The sequence below is a fragment of the Acomys minous genome (genome assembly GCF_964271855.1).
Source record: "Acomys minous genome assembly, chromosome: 14".
Taxonomy (NCBI): domain Eukaryota; kingdom Metazoa; phylum Chordata; class Mammalia; order Rodentia; family Muridae; genus Acomys; species Acomys minous.
Genome location: NC_140496.1, coordinates 20784278 through 20802333, shown reverse-complemented (window position 1 = coordinate 20802333; position 18056 = coordinate 20784278). Strand labels below are relative to the sequence as shown.

At 39.3% G+C, this 18056-nt stretch overlaps 1 protein-coding gene across 11 annotated transcripts in view; it reads left to right on the top strand.

Moving 5' to 3' along the window:
* The window catches only part of NFAT5 (nuclear factor of activated T cells 5), a 96200-nt gene that overhangs the window by 64203 nt on the left and 13941 nt on the right, over positions 1-18056 (top strand). For 9 of the 11 annotated variants that reach the window (XM_084756945.1, XM_084756943.1, XM_084756939.1 and 6 more), the window contains 4 exons: positions 3404-3538; positions 3661-3713; positions 5351-5483; positions 10011-10091. In XM_084756945.1, coding sequence (XP_084613071.1) covers positions 3404-3538; positions 3661-3713; positions 5351-5483; positions 10011-10091 — 402 coding nt within the window. The remainder of the gene's footprint in view (positions 1-3403; positions 3539-3660; positions 3714-5350; positions 5484-10010; positions 10092-18056) is intronic. The other 2 variants (XM_084756942.1, XM_084756944.1) reach the window with 1 other exon arrangement.

Genomic DNA, 18056 nt, shown 5'->3' with positions numbered 1-18056 from the left:
GCTGATGCATGAAGACAACCTGAACCCAAAAACTAAAAAAAATCCAGGCTAGAGAAACAACAGCAGCAAGTCTCTGTCTCTATGACCCAAAAATAAAAAGTAGTAGTCAGCTTGGGTATGGTGGAACAAACTATAATCCTCGTGACTAGGAGTGGACGCAGGAAGACTGCCTATTCTCAAAGACATGACATGTCTTAGAAAAGCAGGCAAGAAATGGTTGTGTCATATTTTTTAGACAAAAGTAAAGGTGATCTTGGGAGGTAGAGGCAAAAGGATCAGAAATGCAAATTGTTCTTAGCTACATCGTAAGGTTAAGGCCAGCCTGGGCCACTGGAAATCTGTCTCAGACATTGGAAGGTATTTCGCTATTTGTAGTTTTCTATTATCATTATATACAGCTTTTAAAAGTATTGTAAGACCTAGAGAGATGGCTCAGAGGTTAAGAGCACAGGTTGCTTTTCTGAAGGACCTAGATTTGATTCTTAGCACCCATAGGGCAGCTCACAACTGTCTGTAATTCCAGTACCAGGGGATCTGATGTTCTATTCCAGCTCCATGGGTACTGTATATATGTGGTACATGGATATACATGCAGGCAGAACACATAAAATTAAGTTTTAAAAAATGTTTAAAGTAATTTGAGGGCTGTTGAGATGGCTCAACAAATAAAATCACTTTTGCCAAACCTGATGAACTTGAGTTGGATCCCTAAAACCCACATTGCAGACTGGACTGACTCCCACAAGCATGATACCCACACACTGAATAAGTAAATTTTAATGTAGTTTTTAAAATATTTTACATAATTTCAACTGGAGATTGTGACACTTAAAGTGGCCCAGATCGGTTTCCCAGCATTGCCCTGCAAATCAGTCGTTTAAATAGGATACCAGAAGCCAGTTGCCAAGCAAGCAGGACTTTGTAAATAATGGCATGTCACATTTTTTGTTACAAGTCATGGTTGTATAGCACAGTGCTTGTGAATGAGAAATGAAACTTCTACCTCTAATTTCAGTATAGGGGGGGAAAAAGTGAAAGTGTGCCTTTAAAGTTCCATGATAATGTTATATGTGCCTCTTACTATTGTTGTAGATTTAAATTACTACACATAGTAAATGAGGCAATTATTTTGTTTTTTTAATTATTAAGCATCCATTTATGTTGTACTATGTGCACATATGTTTTACCTGCCTGGTTCCTGAGGAGGTCAAAAGAGGAGGCATCAGATTCCCTGGAACCTGAATTACAATTATGAGTCACCATGTGCTTGGAACCAAACCTGGACCTCTGTAAGAGCAGCTTGTGCTCTAGCTGCTTAGCTCTCTCTCCAGCTCCAAGAATTGTTCTTTTTCTTTTTTTGGTTTGTTTGTTTGGCTTTTGTTTGTTTGGTTGGTTGGTTTTGTTTTGTTTTTTGAGACAGGTTTTCTCTGTATAGCCCTGGCTATCCTGGAACTTGTTCTGTAGACCAGGCTGGTCTCGAACTCAGAAAGCTCTACCTGCCTCTGCCTCATGAGTGCTGGGTCTAAGTAAAGGCCTGTGCCACCACTTCCTGGCTATTTTTGGAGGTTTTTATTGAGGATTATTTGGATTATTTTCTTTGGCAAGGGGTCCTTGGTAAGTAGCCTACAATTTAAGGTCATTCTGCCTCAGACACGTGGGGGGGTGAGGGGGCAAGTATGCATACAGGTACGTGTACACATCACAGGTCTTTTTTTAATATTTATTTTTATTTATTATGAATACAGGGATCTGCCTGCATGTGTGCCTGCACTCCTGAAGAGGGCACCGTATCTCATTATAGATGGTTGTGAGCCACCATGTGGTTGCTAGAAATTGAAGTCAGGACCTCTGGAAGAACAGCCAGTGCTTTTAACCTCTGAGCCACCTCTCCAGCCCCACACATGTCTTTCATAATCACTCTCCACCTTATTTTGAGACTGGGTCTCTCACAGAACCTGAAGCTCATAGTTTTGTCTAGACTGGCTGGCCAGTGAGCTCCAGGGAACTTCCTTTCTCCTCCCTCCAGCACTGGGGTTACAGACATATGTTGCCATACTGGCTTGTATGTGAATGTGAAGAATCCAAACTCAGGCCCTCAAACTTGCATGGCAAGCACTTTGCCTCCTGAGCCATCTTCTCAGCTTTATCTCAGTCTCTTAAATGTCTGAATTGGTGTTACTTTTTAAATAACTTATATTTTATTTCAAAACAGAAAGAAAAAATGTCATTCCTTACAATTGAGGTTCCTGTTAGCTTTTTTTGTTTATTTGTTTTGGTTTTATTTGGTTTTGGTTTTGGTCAGGGTTTCTTTGTGTAGCCTTGGCTGTTCTAAACTCACTTTGTAGACCAGCCTGGCCTTGAACTAACAGCTATCCTCCTGTCTTTGCCTCTGGAGTGCTGTGATTAAAGGCATGCACCACCATGCCTGGCTGTCCCTGTTAGCTTATTATAGGTATCATGACCTTGCTAGTTCTTCTTGGTCATCTAAAGCTTTTTTTTTCCCATGGTTTTTTGAGACAGGGGAGTAGCCTTGGCTGTCCTGGACTCGCTGTGTAGACCAGGCTGGCCTCGAACTCACAGCAATCCCCTTGCCTCTGCTTCTGAGTGCTGGGATTAAAGGTACACACCAACACACCTGGCCCTTTCTTAAATGTACTAGTTCTGTCAAATAATTATAGCTATTCTTTAACATAGTGAACACCCAAATTTTACATTGATTGAGTTATTGTGTGTGTTTCTGTCTGCGTTTATGTGTGTATGTGTTTAGGTGTATGCATGCCCTGTGCACTTTTGAGGCCAGAAGACCGCCTGTAGGAATCGGTTTTTTCCTTCCACTGTGTGGGTTATGGGATTCTAGTCAGGTCGTCAGAGCCAACTTGCCAGCCCAAACACACTAACTTTTTACAATAAGCTTTTATTTAATATAGTGTGTGTGTACTGGGTGGTTTTAGCTGCATATATATGTGTACCATGATGTGCCTGATGCCCACGGAGGCCAGAAGAAGGCATCAGACCCCTTGGGACTGGAGTTACAATGATTGTGAATTGTTGTGTGGGTGCTGGGACCTGAACCTGCCAACTCAGGTTTTATGTTCTCTGGAACCACATAGTGGAAGTAAAAGACTGACTCTGCACCCCCACCCCTAAAAAAGAACTGACTCCCACATGTTGTTCTCTGACCGCCCACCCACTGTGGTATGTGTATGTGCACATATACAGAGACAGGCAGACAGACAAAGGTGGACACACAGTCTAAAATAAATAAAATGTAACAAAAAAGAAATGAAAAATTCATGATCAACAAAAACAATCCTTAAGAATGGATTCATGGTTTCAAGTTGTTTTTAGGTAAGAATTAAGTTGGTGCTCTTCTTATGGAAAACTTATATATGTATATCTACAGCTCAGCCAGCAGGAGTTCCTGAGATCTTAAAGAAAAGCTTGCATAGCTGTTCAGTGAAAGGAGAGGAAGAAGTGTTTTTAATTGGGAAGAACTTTCTGAAAGGAACTAAAGTTATTTTCCAGGAAAATGTTTCTGGTAAGTAGGCATAGATGTGGTAGAGAGAGTGTTCCATTTTTCACTTGTTATAAAAATACAGTTATAGCTACATAAGGAAAAAGTTCAAAATTTTTATAAGTCACTGTTTTTATTTCCATCAGATGAAAACTCTTGGAAATCAGAAGCTGAAATTGACATGGAATTGTTCCATCAGGTATAATTTAAACATTTAATAATTTTATAGTTTACTCTGAGTAATTAATTCATTTTTGTTCAGATAACTTAATTCGATTATTTGAGGTTCCTTCCAGTTCTGAAATTTTATTTATTCTTTCACATAATCAAGTAACCACACTCTCCATGACCAGCAGTAATGTCCTCTAGAGCACTATGTTAGTTAGGGACAAGTGGGATCCTTGCAATGTCATGCACGTAATAGATACCCATGGAAGACTTGTTGGTTCACTTCATTCTCTCTGAAGGAAAAGTGAACTCTGATCTAAAGTCTGTCTTTCTGAGGGCATCTCAACCCCTAGTTCTAATTTAATTCTTATGTATCTAATTTTACTACTGATTGAAGCCTTATTGTTACGTAGGATACCTTTGTGCGCTGTGAACATGTTTTAGGTTTTGACACATTGGTTAATGTAATTTCCCTTTATTTTAGTACTCTCTCTCCTTTATCCTCCCTCTCTCCCCCTTTTCTATCCTTTCCTTATCCTCGTCTCTCCCACTTGTTTCTTTTCTCTTCCCTCCTATCCATTTGTCTATTCTTTCTTCCTTCTGAGGACTAGAATGTTACCTAGCCACCCCAACCCCCTTTTTTTTCTTTTGATGTAAGGTCTCATGTAGTCCAGGCTGGTTGCAAACTTATTACATAGCCAAGGATGACCATGAAATTCTGCCTCTGTTTCCCAAATGCTTCAATCACAACATGTATCACCTATGCCTGGTTTCTATAGTACTAGGGATTGAGCCCAGTGCTTCATGCATGCTAGGCAAGCACCCTAGCAATTATGCTATGTCCATTCTTAGTAGTATTAATTATAATTATATATTATATAATAATTTTACATATAATGTGTTAATTATATATCATTGAGTTATAATAAATTAATAACAACTTAAATAATTGCACTTGTTATAATAAATTTATATTATTTTATATTTGTATCACATAATATAAATGACATATTTATATATTTAAGATAATAATTTGTTAAAAAATAATTAAATTAAAAATTTTTATTATCAGTAGTCTTTTATGTATGATGTGTATATGTAGGTACATATGACATGTAGTGTATGTGTAAGTCAGGACAGATTTAAGGACTTGGCTCTATTCTTCCACTGTATGATCCAGGCATCAAATCAGATCATAAGGTTTGTGTGGCAAGTGCAATGCTAGAGGTTGGGTTAGAGGGTTGGAGTGTTTGTTTCTTTTATTATTGTGTAGGGGTGGATGTGGTGTGAGTACATACAGCAGTCAGAGTCACTTCTCTCCTTCCACCTTTATATGGCTTCAGCAAGAATTTTTACCTCGTGCACCATCTACCCAGCCCAGTCTTGAACTTTTGCAAATGAGTTTATAGAGAAACTAGATCAGGAAGATTTAAAGCTTAGTGTAGTGGCTCACACCTACAATCCCAGCATGTGGACGTCTAAATGAAGCAGGAAGAGCTGGAGATGGAAGCAGGTTTGAGCTCCATAGCAAGACCTGACTCAAGAAATCTAATGCATTTTTTCTAATCAAACTTTTAAAAACTGTACAGTTAACAGTAAATGTACTTAATTTGTTTTTTAGCTTAAACATTGTCTTCCTTTCTGATTTTTATACTTTTCCTTAATTAGAACCATCTTATTGTGAAAGTCCCTCCATACCATGACCAACATATAACCTTGCCTGTATCAGTGGGAATATATGTTGTGACCAATGCTGGAAGATCTCATGATGTTCAGCCATTTACTTACACTCCAGACCCAGGTATGTCAAAATGAAATTTTCTGAATGAAAATGAATAATTAATTTCTAGTTCTTTGAAAAAGTTTGAAGTCCAGACAACCAAAAAGGAAAAATTTATAAACGTAAATTCCTAATTTGATTTGGAGGTGGCTAGTATTTTATATAAAGGCAGCTACCAGATACTACTGTTACTCTGAGAACCATTTTCACTGTTCTCTAATAATAAAAGAGCTAACAGTGCTTGAGGTCAGATGCTCTAGAGTTAGTCACAGGTCACTTTGTAGCGACTCTACAAAGAGTGGCTCTTAAATGTAGAAAGGTAAGACTCACAATGTAGAAATTGCTAATACTTCAGTTTGTTTGGTGGATGGGGCTGGCCCCCCATATCATGTTGGAATTGGTTCCAGGGCCTTATGCATGCTAACCACATGCTTGACCATTGAACTACATACCTTTGGCCCTAGTGTGCATTTTGAGACAGGTGGGGGAAAAAATCTTGGAGTGATAAGTGATAACACTAAAATGATCAGGCTGATGATAAATGTCTTGGTGGATTTTTTTGTTTGTTTGCTTGGTTGATTGATTTGGTTTTTCAAGACAGGGTTTCTCTGTGTAGCCCTGGCTGTCCTAGAACTCACTCTGTAGACCAGGCTGGCCTCAAATGCAGATCTGATTGCTTTTGCTTCCCAAGTGCTGGAATTGAAAGTGTGTGCCACCACTGCCTAGCAGTAGTAAATGTTTTAATTATAATTTTAAGGACGTGATGGTTTAGAAATTGGAGCACAAAAGCAACTGAAATGTTTAAAGTTTAGAGATATTTCGCCAAAATGTGACTTCAGAGTTATTTGTCTACTTTGTTTATTTACTTGTAAAAGAGCCACTGACAGATATGGGAAGAACATTTTGGAAATGAAAATTACTAGCTTGTTGCATTGCTTGGGGGCTTAGTTTCTGCTATACTTACTATTGGTTCAGTTTGTTCTAATACAAGGATTATTTCAGAATTAGCAGCTCTGCGTCTGCAGTTTGTTGATAATGTTATTCCCACATACTTCTGGACACAGTGAAATAGAAGGTGAGGAAAAGTGATAAAGAAAACTCCTGCACCAAAGGGAGAGAGAGAGAGAGAGAGATATGAGGGAAGAGCTGAGGAGATAGCTCAGTCTGTGAAATGTCTGCCTTGCAAGCTTAGGGACTTGAATTGATTCCAAGAACCCATGTAAAAAGTCAGACATAAGCCAGCTCTGGGGAGGCAGAGACAAGTGGATCATTGGAGTTTCCTGGCCTGGGTGTTGGGTCCCCTGGAACTGGAGTTAATAGACAATAGATTGGGAGTGGCTGTGTAGAACTGAATTTGAGTCCCCTATGAGAACAGCAAGTGCTCTTAACCAGAAAGCCATGTCTCCAGCCCCCAATTTTGTCTTTTTATTCAATTAGAAATAACTGTCTTGGCTGGGCATGGTGGTGCACAACTTTAATCCCAGCACTCGGGAGGCAGAGGCAGGCGGATCGCTGTGAGTTCAAGGCCAGCCAGGTCTACAGAGTAAATCCAGGACAGCCAAGGCTACACAGAGAAACCCTGTCTTTGAAAAAAAAAAAGATAATAATAATAATAAAGAAAAGAAACAAAACAACTGTGGTGGCACACACCTTTAATCCCAGCACTCATGAGGCAGAGGCAGGCAGATCGCTATGAGTTCAAGGACAGCCAAGGCTACACAGAGAAACCCTGTTTCAAAAAACAAACAAACAAACGAAAAGTAAACCAACTTAAATCTCATTTTTGGATATGTTTATGAATGTAAAATAAGTTGAAGGCTATGACATGTTCACCCCTGCACACTAATAAAATTTGTTTGTTTATTTATTTATTTATATATTAATGGTTAAAACACAGAAAGCCAGGCTGGATGATTCCAGTTTGTAATCTCAGCCCTCAGGAGCCTGACAAATTAAGATTGCCAGTTTGGCCGGGCATGGTGTCACATGTCTTTAATCCCAGCACTTGGGAGGCAGAAGCAGGTGGATCACTGGAGGTTCAAGGCCAGCCTGGTCTACAAAGCAAAGTGAGTCTAGGACAGCCAAGGCTACACAGAGAAACCCTGTCTTGGGGGGGGGGGGAAGATTGCCAGTTTGAGGACAGCCTGGGCTGTTAGAAATCCCTTACTTCAAAACAAAACAAATAAGCCCTGACAAACAGAAATTAGAATGTGTTTTAGATAAGCACTCAGGAGGCAGAGGCAGGCGGATTGCTGTGAGTTCGAGACTGGCCTGGTATACAAAGTGAGTCCAGGACAGCCAAGGCTACACAGAGAAACCCTGTCTCAAAAAAACCAAAAAACAAAAAACAAACAAAAAAGTAGTAAGCTGCCCTTTGACCTCCACATATATGCTGTTGTACATTTGTATGGGTGCACATAAACAATAAATAAATGTAACTTTATGACAAAATGCAAATTGGAGAAGAAAGGGTTTATTTGGCCTACATTTCTGTACATTGCTTTTTTGCGCCTTTTTTTTTTTTCTTTTTCTTTTTTCTTTTTTCTCTGCCTGGACTTCTGAGAGATTGCATCTACTGAAACCAGGGTTACAGATACTTGTGAGGAGCCGGGCGGTGGTGGCGCACGCCTTTAGTCCCAGCACTCGGGAGGCAGAGGCAGGTGAATCGCTGTGAGTTCAAGGCCAGCCTGGTCTACAAAGTGAGTCCAAGACAGCCAAAGCTACACAGAGAAACCCTGTCTCGAAAAACAAAAACAAAAACAGATACTTGTGAGGAGCCATGTGGACACTGGGAATCGAACCCAGGTTCTCTGATTCTCTGCTAGAACAAGTGATGTTCATAACTGCTGAGCCATCTCCCCAGCCTTAGCCTACATTTCCATATTGCTGCTCATCATCAAGGAAGTCAGGATAGGAACGTAAATAGGGTAGGAACCGATGCAGAGGCCATGGAGTCGTGCTGCTTACTGGCTTGCTTCCCCTGGCCTGCTCAGCCTGCTTTCTTTTAGAGCTCAGGACCACCTGCCCAGAGATGAAACCTCCCAAAATGGGGTGGGCCCTCTCCCATCAATCACTAATTAAGAAAATGCCTTTCAGCTAGATCTTATGGAGGTACTTCTTGGTTGAGGTTCCTTCCTTTCAGATAACTCTAGTTTGTGTGTCAAGTTGACATAAGACTAGCCAGCACAGTGGTTAAGAGCATTTGTTGCTCTTACAGGGAACCCTGGTTCAATTCAACACCCACATGGTGGTTCACACAAGCACAGTAGTGGTAATCACACCACTGGGGAGATGGAGGCAAGAAGATCACTGAGGCTTACTAGCCAGCCAGTCTTCCTAGTTGGGTTAGTCACAGTGGTTCTTCACATTCCTAATGCTGCAACCCTTTAATACATTTCCTCATGTTTTGGTGATCACCAACTATAAAATTATCTTGTTGCTACTTCTTTTTGTTGTTGTTGTTATTGTTTGGTTTGATTTTGGGTTTTTAGTTTATCAACACAGTGTTTCTCTGTGTAATAGCCCTGGCTGTCCTGAACTCTCTTTTTAGACCAGGCTGGCTTCGAACTCACATAGATCCACCTGCCTCTGCCTCCCAAGTGCTGGGATTAAAAGCATACACCACCATGCCTGGCTGGCTGCTACTTCTTAACTGTGATTTTGCTACAGTTAAAGAGTCATAATTAAGCAGGCTACCAAGATGAGATTTGATAGCCTATGACCATACAGTGGGAGGAGGTCCCCCTTGGTCATAGACCTAGGGGAGGGGAATAGGGTGAAAGTAGGAGGGAGGGAGGAATGGGAGGATACAAATGATGGCATAACAATTGAGTTTTAATCTGAATAAATTAATAAATTTTTTTGAAAATTTTAAAGAAAAAAAGAGTCATAATAAAATATCTGATATGCAGGGTATCTTATATACAACCCCTTTTAGGGGATGTTACCTATGGGTTGAGAACCACTGGCTAGGAAACCTTGTCTCAAAAAAAAAAAAAGTGGAAGGGAATCCATGAAATTTAACAACAATAATAAAAATAAAGAGCTAGGTATACTGGCACAGGGGAGGCAGAGGCAGAGGGGAGGCAGAGGCCAACTTGGTCTACAAAGTGAGTCCAGGTTAACATTATCATTTAGAAATTATCTCTAAAAAAAAGAAAGAAAGAAAGAAATTATCTCTAAGGCTGGGTGGTACGGTGGCACATGCCTTTAATCCCAGCACTCAGGAGGCAGAGACAGGTGAATCACTGAGTTTGAGGCCAACCTGGTCCACAAAGTGAGTCCAGGACAGCCAAAGCTAACACAAAGAAACCCACATCGGGGAAATAAAAAAAATTTTTTTTCTGTTTTAGTAAGTGATCATATGTTCCACCTACTTGATGATGACATTTTAGAGGGTAGTCTGCTGGTTATAAGAAATTACCTCATCCTGTGATTCTAGTAAACAAGTCAATGATATGCTGAGAAATTACTCCAGCTAAGGAGTATTAGAATATGTATTTTACCAAGATTAATGAAATAAAAGTTGACTTTTCTTTTTAATATCAGCAGCTGCTGCTTTGAATGTAAATGTGAAAAAGGAGATATCTAGTCCAGCAAGACCTTGCTCTTTTGAAGAAGCCATGAAAGGTACAAAGTTGATTCTTCTCAAAAACTAATTTGGGTATCCTATGTGTTTACTAGCAAACCTTAGTACTTTGTTTTCTCTGATGTACTGTGATACTTAGCAAGGTGTTTTCCAAATTAGAAAATAAATATTTGTTTAACTTTACTGATGCAAAGAGTTATTTTTCAACTTGATAATTTTCTTCATTTAGCATATAGATACAGTTTAAAAACAAAACATAATCAGACATGGTGGTGCATCCTTGTAATTGTAGCACTTGGGAGACAAAGGGCTCATGAGTTCAAGATCACCAAAGGCTACATCGGAAAACCTTATCTCAAAATAACAACTAATAAATTAGAGGAGTTGTTTTAGCTGGGCATGGTGGCACATGCCTTTAATCCCAGCACTCAGAAGGCAGGGGCAAGTTTATCACCGTTGAGTTCGAGGCCAGCCTGGTCTACAAAGCCAGTCCAGGACAGCTATGGCTACACAGAGAAACCCTGTCTCTTTTTTTTTGGGTAACCCACATATACACAAGATAAATACATAAATAGAACAAAACAAAGCCCAAACCCCATAAAAGTAATGAGTATAAGTCACACAAAAAGTACAACAGAGATTATGAAGCTTCCTTATTAAAAGTCCTTGTTACTGAGACTGAAGAGACTGACATATGAACTGTAGATATTTGAAAATTTTTTGAGACAGGGTTTCTCTGTGTAGTCTTGGCTGTCCTAGACTCGCTTTGTAGTCCAGGCTGGCCTCGAACTCACAGCGATCCGCCTGCCTCTGCCTTCTTGAGTGCTGGGATTAAAGGCGTGCGCCACCACACCCGGCGAACTAACCATTCTTACTTCTGTTTATTTACTTCCCTATCAAAGGAAACAAACAAAGCAAAAAAGGAAAGACTAGGTGTGATGGCATATGCCTAAGGTGTCGATGCTTGGGTATCTGAGACAGGAATTTCGTGAGCTCAAGACCCGTCTAACCTTTATACTAAGACTGTCTCAGAAAAACCCAAGTACAAAGGAAGCAATGAGTATAACTGATTTAAGTCTGTTACAGTGTGGGAGGACAGATTATGGTCCACAATTATAGTTTGTGGTGATGGTGCTTTTGTGCCTTTACCTATAAAGGTACAAATTACATAATGGCACAGTTCTGTAATTCTGGGTTTTATTTCTATTTTTCTGCCCTTACATATATATGAATTAAATTTTAAAAAATTTAAATATATATTAACTTGGATATTCAAGGGGCAAAATGACTTGATAAATTTTATCAATTACAATGAAAATTTTCAGTACTAAACTGAGCATTATTTATTGAACATTTACTTGAAGTCCATGCTAAGCTCTTTGTAGAAAGGAAACCAGAACTTCAGCAGTTTGTATAAGGTCACTTATCTTGAGTTGAAAATTTGTTTCAGCTTCATTTTATAGATATATGTCAGTCATTAAAATAAATACACATTCAGCCAGGTGGTGGTGGCATACACGCCTTTAATCCCCGTACTCAGGAGACAAAGGCAGGTGGATCTCTGTGAGTTTGAGGCCAGCTTGGTCTATAGAGCAAGTTCCAGGAAAGCCAGGGCTACATTTTTAGACCTTGTCTCAAAAAACAAAAACATACCAAAAGGAAAAAGAAGGAAAGGAAGGAAGGAGAGGAAGAAAGGAAATTCACATTTATTAGATGAATACTCTAATTACTAAACAATAACAGATATGTTAGTAATCTGTCCTATTTGTTTTGAGACAAGATCTCGCTCTGTTAACTCCTGACAATCTCCTGTCTCAGCCTCCAGCATACTTAGATTACAGGCATGAGCCACCATGCCCGACTGTAGTCATCCCTTAATGCTGTTGTGTTCATAGAGTATCAGGTCCAGTAGAACACAACCAAATTCTGCATGAAATTTCACATAAAAGGTCATACATTGAAGGTTACAAAACCATGCTTTTTGGTTTGTTTTTAGTGCTTAAAAAAAATTTAGTCCGGCTGCTCTTCAAGAGTACCTAAGTCAGTTCCCAGTACCCACTTGACAACTCACAACTATCTATAATTCCAACTTCAGGACATCTGATGCCCTTACACAGACACACACTGATGCAAAACACCAATGAACATAAAATAAAAATAATGTTTTTGTTTTGGTTTGGTTTTTTTTGTTTTGGTTTGGTTTTCAAGACAGGGTTTCTCTGTGTAGTCTTGATTGTCCTAGACTCACTTTGTAGACCAGGCTGCCCTCACACTCACAGATAAAAATAATTTTTTAAAGTCTTATTAGCTGAAAAAGTTAGATAACAAATGGACATTCAAGCTGGGCGCAGTGGTGCGCACCTGTAATCTCAGCACTCGAGGAGGCAGAGACAGACAGATCGCTGTGAGTTTGAGGCCAGCCTGGTTTACAAAATGAGCCCAAGGCAATGAAGGCTTGTACCCTTTCTCTGTGTACAGAGAAGCCCTATCTCGGAAAAAAGAAAGAAATTGACACTCTTTTTCACAATTAAGACTTTAATCAGCAATTAGGAGGCAGAGGCAGGCGGATCACTGTGAGTTCAAGGCCAGCCTGGTCTATAAAGCAAGTCCAGGACAGCCAAGGCTAACACAGAGAGACCCTGACTCAAAAAACAAAAAAACAACAACAAAAAAAGAAAGAAAGAAAAGACTTTATTTGATAAACAGTCTATCAATTAAAAGTAGGATAAGATAATTTTGTGAACATACAAATTATATTGCATTCTAAGCTGCTTTATAGGTTTAAAGTTTAAATTTTTCATCATAAACAAAATAATTAAGTAGCAATTCCTGATCTATATTAAAAGAAAGTAATAGCTTCAGAACTGGGAATTTTCTTTAACAAATGGCTTATAGATTCCTTGAAGTCAAAACTTTAGTACAGTGCCAAAGTGCTGTGTGTATATCTAATCAGCAGTACTTTAATGATGAACACTATATGGCATAAATGACACTTAAATTTCTGTTGCAGCAAAGGATCATTCTTTAAAAAGAGCTATGAATTGCCTTTAATCCCAGCAGAGCCTGGCAGGTCTTCAGGAGTTGGGGACAGCCTGGTCTACATAGCAAGTTCCAGGACAGCCAGGGATCTGTTGAGAGACCCTGTCTGAATCAAACAAACAAAACCATAAAATGTCATGTCTTTATATCATTTTTATAGACAAATAAACCAAGGCTTAGAGAGATTAGTAAAAATTGTTTGAGGTCATACAGCTAGTGAATGACAGAAGTACTAACCTCACACTGTGATCCTTCTCCCCCAACCTCTAAGGAGCTTTGATTGCAGGCATTATATGCTACCACATTCAGCTTTCTTGTAAATTTTAAACTCATACATTGTAAAGTATATTTTTAGATTTATATGTATGAATATTTTGCTTGAGTGTGTATATGTTTACTGCTTGCCTGCCTGGTACTCATGGAGCTAGATGAAGGCATCAGACTTGCTGGAACTGGTTAACTCATACTTGAACAAAAATTTGTATTTGGTGTAAGTTCTACTTGCTGGCAACGTAGTTTTAGGAAAAAAATGTTTTCCTGCATTTCTAAAATTTTTTCATATAAATGTCAATAACAGTGTTGTTCACAAGTTCAACTCAGTATTGGAGTAATGAAATATGTCTTTTTTATCTACCATCTGGCTTTTCTGAATTGGTTTAAAAGGTATCTCACTAGTCAGTAGCATCAGGTAACACACAGACTGAATGTTTCACATTTTTTCGTTCCTCACTGAAATACAATTTTCAGGAAATGAAAATATTACTTATCCTAATCATTACTGGCTCTCAGAACATAGGATAATGCCTAGAATATTTTAGAATTCAGTAAGTACACATTGAAAATCTAAAAAGGAAAAAAATATCTCAAGCCTTTTAATTAAGAAATTTTTAGCCAGGCAGTGGTGGCACACACCTTTATTCCCAGCACTGGGGAGGCAGAAGCAGGTGGATCACTGTGAGTTCGAGGCCAGCCTGTTCTACAAAGTGAGTCCAGGACAGTCAAGGCAACACAGAGAAACCCTGTCTCGAAAAACCAAAAAAAAAAAAAAGAAAAGAAAAGAAATTGTTACTGTCTTTGTATGTATATGTGCATGTGCATACATACACTCAGGCTAGAAAAACGCTTTGCTACTGGTCTGTCTCCCAAATCCCATTTAATTTTTTTTTTGTAAGCTCCATTAAAGCATAATTATGGGCTCTACGGCAAAAAATATAAATAAGCTAACTTGCCCCTGCTTTTCCTAAATGCCACTAAATAATGTAGAATAAGTCACTTACCAAAAGTACTTTGAAGTGTAGAAAAAAGTCATTGAAGTGACTAGGGCATGTGAGATGGCTTACCTGCTCAACAAGCACACAGGAAAGTTTTGAAGCCAGCCTGTATCTCTACCATACCTGCTGCGGCAACAGCAGAACTCAGAGGGCCAGTACACTCAGTATCTACACCTGTTGGCTACACTGAGCCCACAGCACAACTCAAGAGGGCGAGCACACATCAAGCTGCACATACACAGCAGCAGCAGTCAAACTGCCTCCAAAAACCACAACAGTGGATCTCAGTGCAACCTCTGTGCCATACCACACAACAGTAAGCCAGCCCTCTCTGTATTGATGATGTATGCAAGCTCAGTATTTTCCTCACTCTTACCTAGCCCCAGCAGCTCTTAGCATTCCACCCAAAGTAGACCATTTAAGCTTGAATCTTCCAGCCCTCTATCTGGTGACAAACATCATCTAAGCTGGCTAGAGCTAGGTTAATAGTCCATGCTTTTAATGCCAGCACTTGGGAGGCAGAGGCAGGTGGATCTTTGTGAGTTGTAGGCTGCCTGGTCTACATAGTAAGTTCTAGGACAGTGAGGGCTATAGAAAGAGACTCAGCATAGTGTCAGACAACCAGTTGGGTATCCTATTTTGTCACATGTACCCAGAGGTAGTAGAAGCAACCCACATAGACAGCAATGATAAATTAGAAAGCCTGCTGGCACCAAAAACATGCACAAGTGTTTTCCTCACTTACTTCTCCAAAGACACCAATAGCCCAGGGAAGAACTTTCCACTAGGTAGATAGCATCAGTCACACATCAAGTGGTGTTAGGAATAGCCAGACCAGATAATCCAAAATAGAACTAAGTTGTCACTGAAATTACAGTGTACCTAGGTAAACCAGAGTCTGTGCAAATTAAGCAAGATGAACAAGTTAAACCTGCTTAATTCATTTTAAGTGGAGTTACATCTCCTAACACAAAATCCAAGCCTTGAAATAATTTTTAAATCATTTTTATATTATGAACCAAAGGGGGGAAATCATAATTAGAATGAGAAAATATAACTAATGTTGAATTATTTAGATAAGTATTGAAACTATCTTAACAAAGAGACCATGAAAGTAATACAAGTAATTCTGAACTCTCTTGAAATGAAAATCAAAAGTAAAAGTAGAACCAAATTGAAATTATAGAGATGAAAACTGCAGGTTTTCTTGTTGTTTCTAGTTATATTTAATTGAAACTGGGGAAACTTACATTTAATTGAAACTGCAAGACATAATTATGTCTTCCAGCTTACAGTGGAATCAAATAAGGAATCAGTAATAAAAGTAGAAACAGGAGATCTCTGTGAGGTTTAGGACTTTATGTTTCATAAAATATAAAATATTTGTATATTTATTAATATACAAATGATTTTAAAATTTCTTCAAGGCCAAGTTGGATTTTGTGTTAGGAGATGTGACTCCACTTAAACTGAATTAAGCAGGTTTAACTTGTCTAAGACCTCATTTGGTCTAGTAGTGAATTCCAAAACTACATAGACCCTTTCTTTAAAAAAAAGGAAAGGCTAGGCGGTGGTGGCTCACACCTTTAATCCCAGCACTTGGGAGGCAGAGGCAGGTGGATGGCTGTGAGTTTGAGGCCAGCCTGGTCTACAAAGTGAGTCCAGGACAGCCAAGGCTACACAGAGAAACCCTGTCTCAAAAAAAAAAAAAAAAAAAAAAAAAAGACCGAATAAGAAAAGAAACAAAAGAGAAGGTTTTGAGCTGGGTGGTGGTGGCACATACCTTTAATTCCAGCACTTGGGAGGCAGAGACAAGAGAAAGTTATGAGCTGGGGATGTGACTTACCTGGCAAAGTGCTTGCCTAACAGCATGAGGCCCTGGGTCTGTCCTCCAGCACTGCATAAATCAGGTGTGGTGGTGTACACCTGTAATCATCTGTAGTCCCACGCTTGGAAAGTAGAGGCAGGAGTATCAGAAGTTCAAGATTATCTTTGGCTTTGAGTTTAAGCCACCTGGGGAACATGAGACCCTGTTTCAGAAAAGAGAGCAGTGTAAGGAGATGACTTAGCAGTTAAGAGCATTTGCCCCTCTTGCAGAGATCCAGTTCCATTCCCAGCACCCACATGGTGGCTCACAGCCATCTGTAACTCTAGTTCCAGGGAATCCAATGGCCTCTCTGACTTTCATGCTTGCATGGTGCACATACCTGCTAGCAAGCAGAACACTCATACACATTGAGTAAAATAAATATTTTTAAAGATAGCAGAGATATCAAAAACAAATTTAAAAATAAACTGAATAAAAATGAGATCAATGACCATTGAGATGTAACAAGAACAAATTAATAAAAAATTAAATAAAATTAGATCAATGGCATTTGAAAGCTTGTGAGATGCTTGGCGTAGTGACATGTGAGCTGCAATGCTAATACCTGGAGGCTGAGAAAGGAAGATGAAATGATTGAGAACAGTAAGCTCCATAAAGTACCAGTGGCAAACTCAAGTAAAAGTTAAAAGGAAGGAAAAAAAAAAAAGAACCAAGGCATTGAGGGGAAGTAGAATGGAAAGATAGCAATTGCCTCTCCTAGCTGTAATTCGATAGCTATTGAAAGTGAAGGTTGATAGAGGTTGGTTGAGAAATGCATTTAGTGAACCATCTTGAATTATTCAAGTTTCTAAATCGTTGGTTCAGAGAACCAAATTTGTGAATTACTTGATATTTTCTTAAATTTTTGCTGAGAAATACTTCAGTAATCTTGATCTTTAAAGCGTTGGAATTATTGATTCCAACTGAGTGTTATGCTAAAATGTGCTAAGACAGGATCCCTGTTGCATAGTATATAACTCCAGACACTTAGATGTGGTTTGTGGGATACAGCTTGATAGTGAACCAGTTCACTCTATTATTTGACCTACGCACTGGGGGTATTTCTTTAGCGTTGGCGCTCTCCTCTAGATTACATGTGAGTCTAGGTTTGATTCCCCAGCATGCTATTACATAAATAAGCCTGCTTCTCAGTCCATACCAAGAATCAAGTAAATCACACTTCAATAAAGGGAGTATTGTTTTTTTGTTTTGTTTTGTTTTGTTTTTTTCTTCTTCTTTTTTTTTTTTTTTACATTTTTTTCTCCTTTATTAATTTATTCTTGTTACATCTCAATGGTTATCCCATCCCTTGTATCCTCCCATTCTTCCCTCCCTCCCAATTTCCCCTTATTCCCCTCCCCTATGACTGTTCCTGAGGGGGATTACCTCCCCTCTATATGATCATAGGGTATCAAGTCTCTTCTTGGTAACTTGCTGTCCTTCCTCTGATTGCCACCAGGTCTCCCCGTCCAGGGGACATGGTCAAAGGTGAGGCACCAGAGTATGTGAGAAAGTCATATCCCACTCTCCACTCTACTGTGGAGAGTGTTCTGTCCATTGTCTAGATCTGGGTAGGGGTTTAAGGTTTACCGCCTGTATTGTCCTTGGCTGGTGCCTTAGTTTGAGCGGGACCCCTGGGCCCAAATCTTTACTAAATAAAGGGAGTATTGTAGGAGTAGGGATGTAGCTTAGTGGGCAAAGTGCCTACCTAGGACTCATTAAGCCCTGGGGCACAGAGGCCCATACATGTAATTCCAAGCGAAAGCAGGAAGATCAAAATTTTGAGGTCATCCTAGGTTACATATCTAGGTTGAGGCCAGCCTGTACTA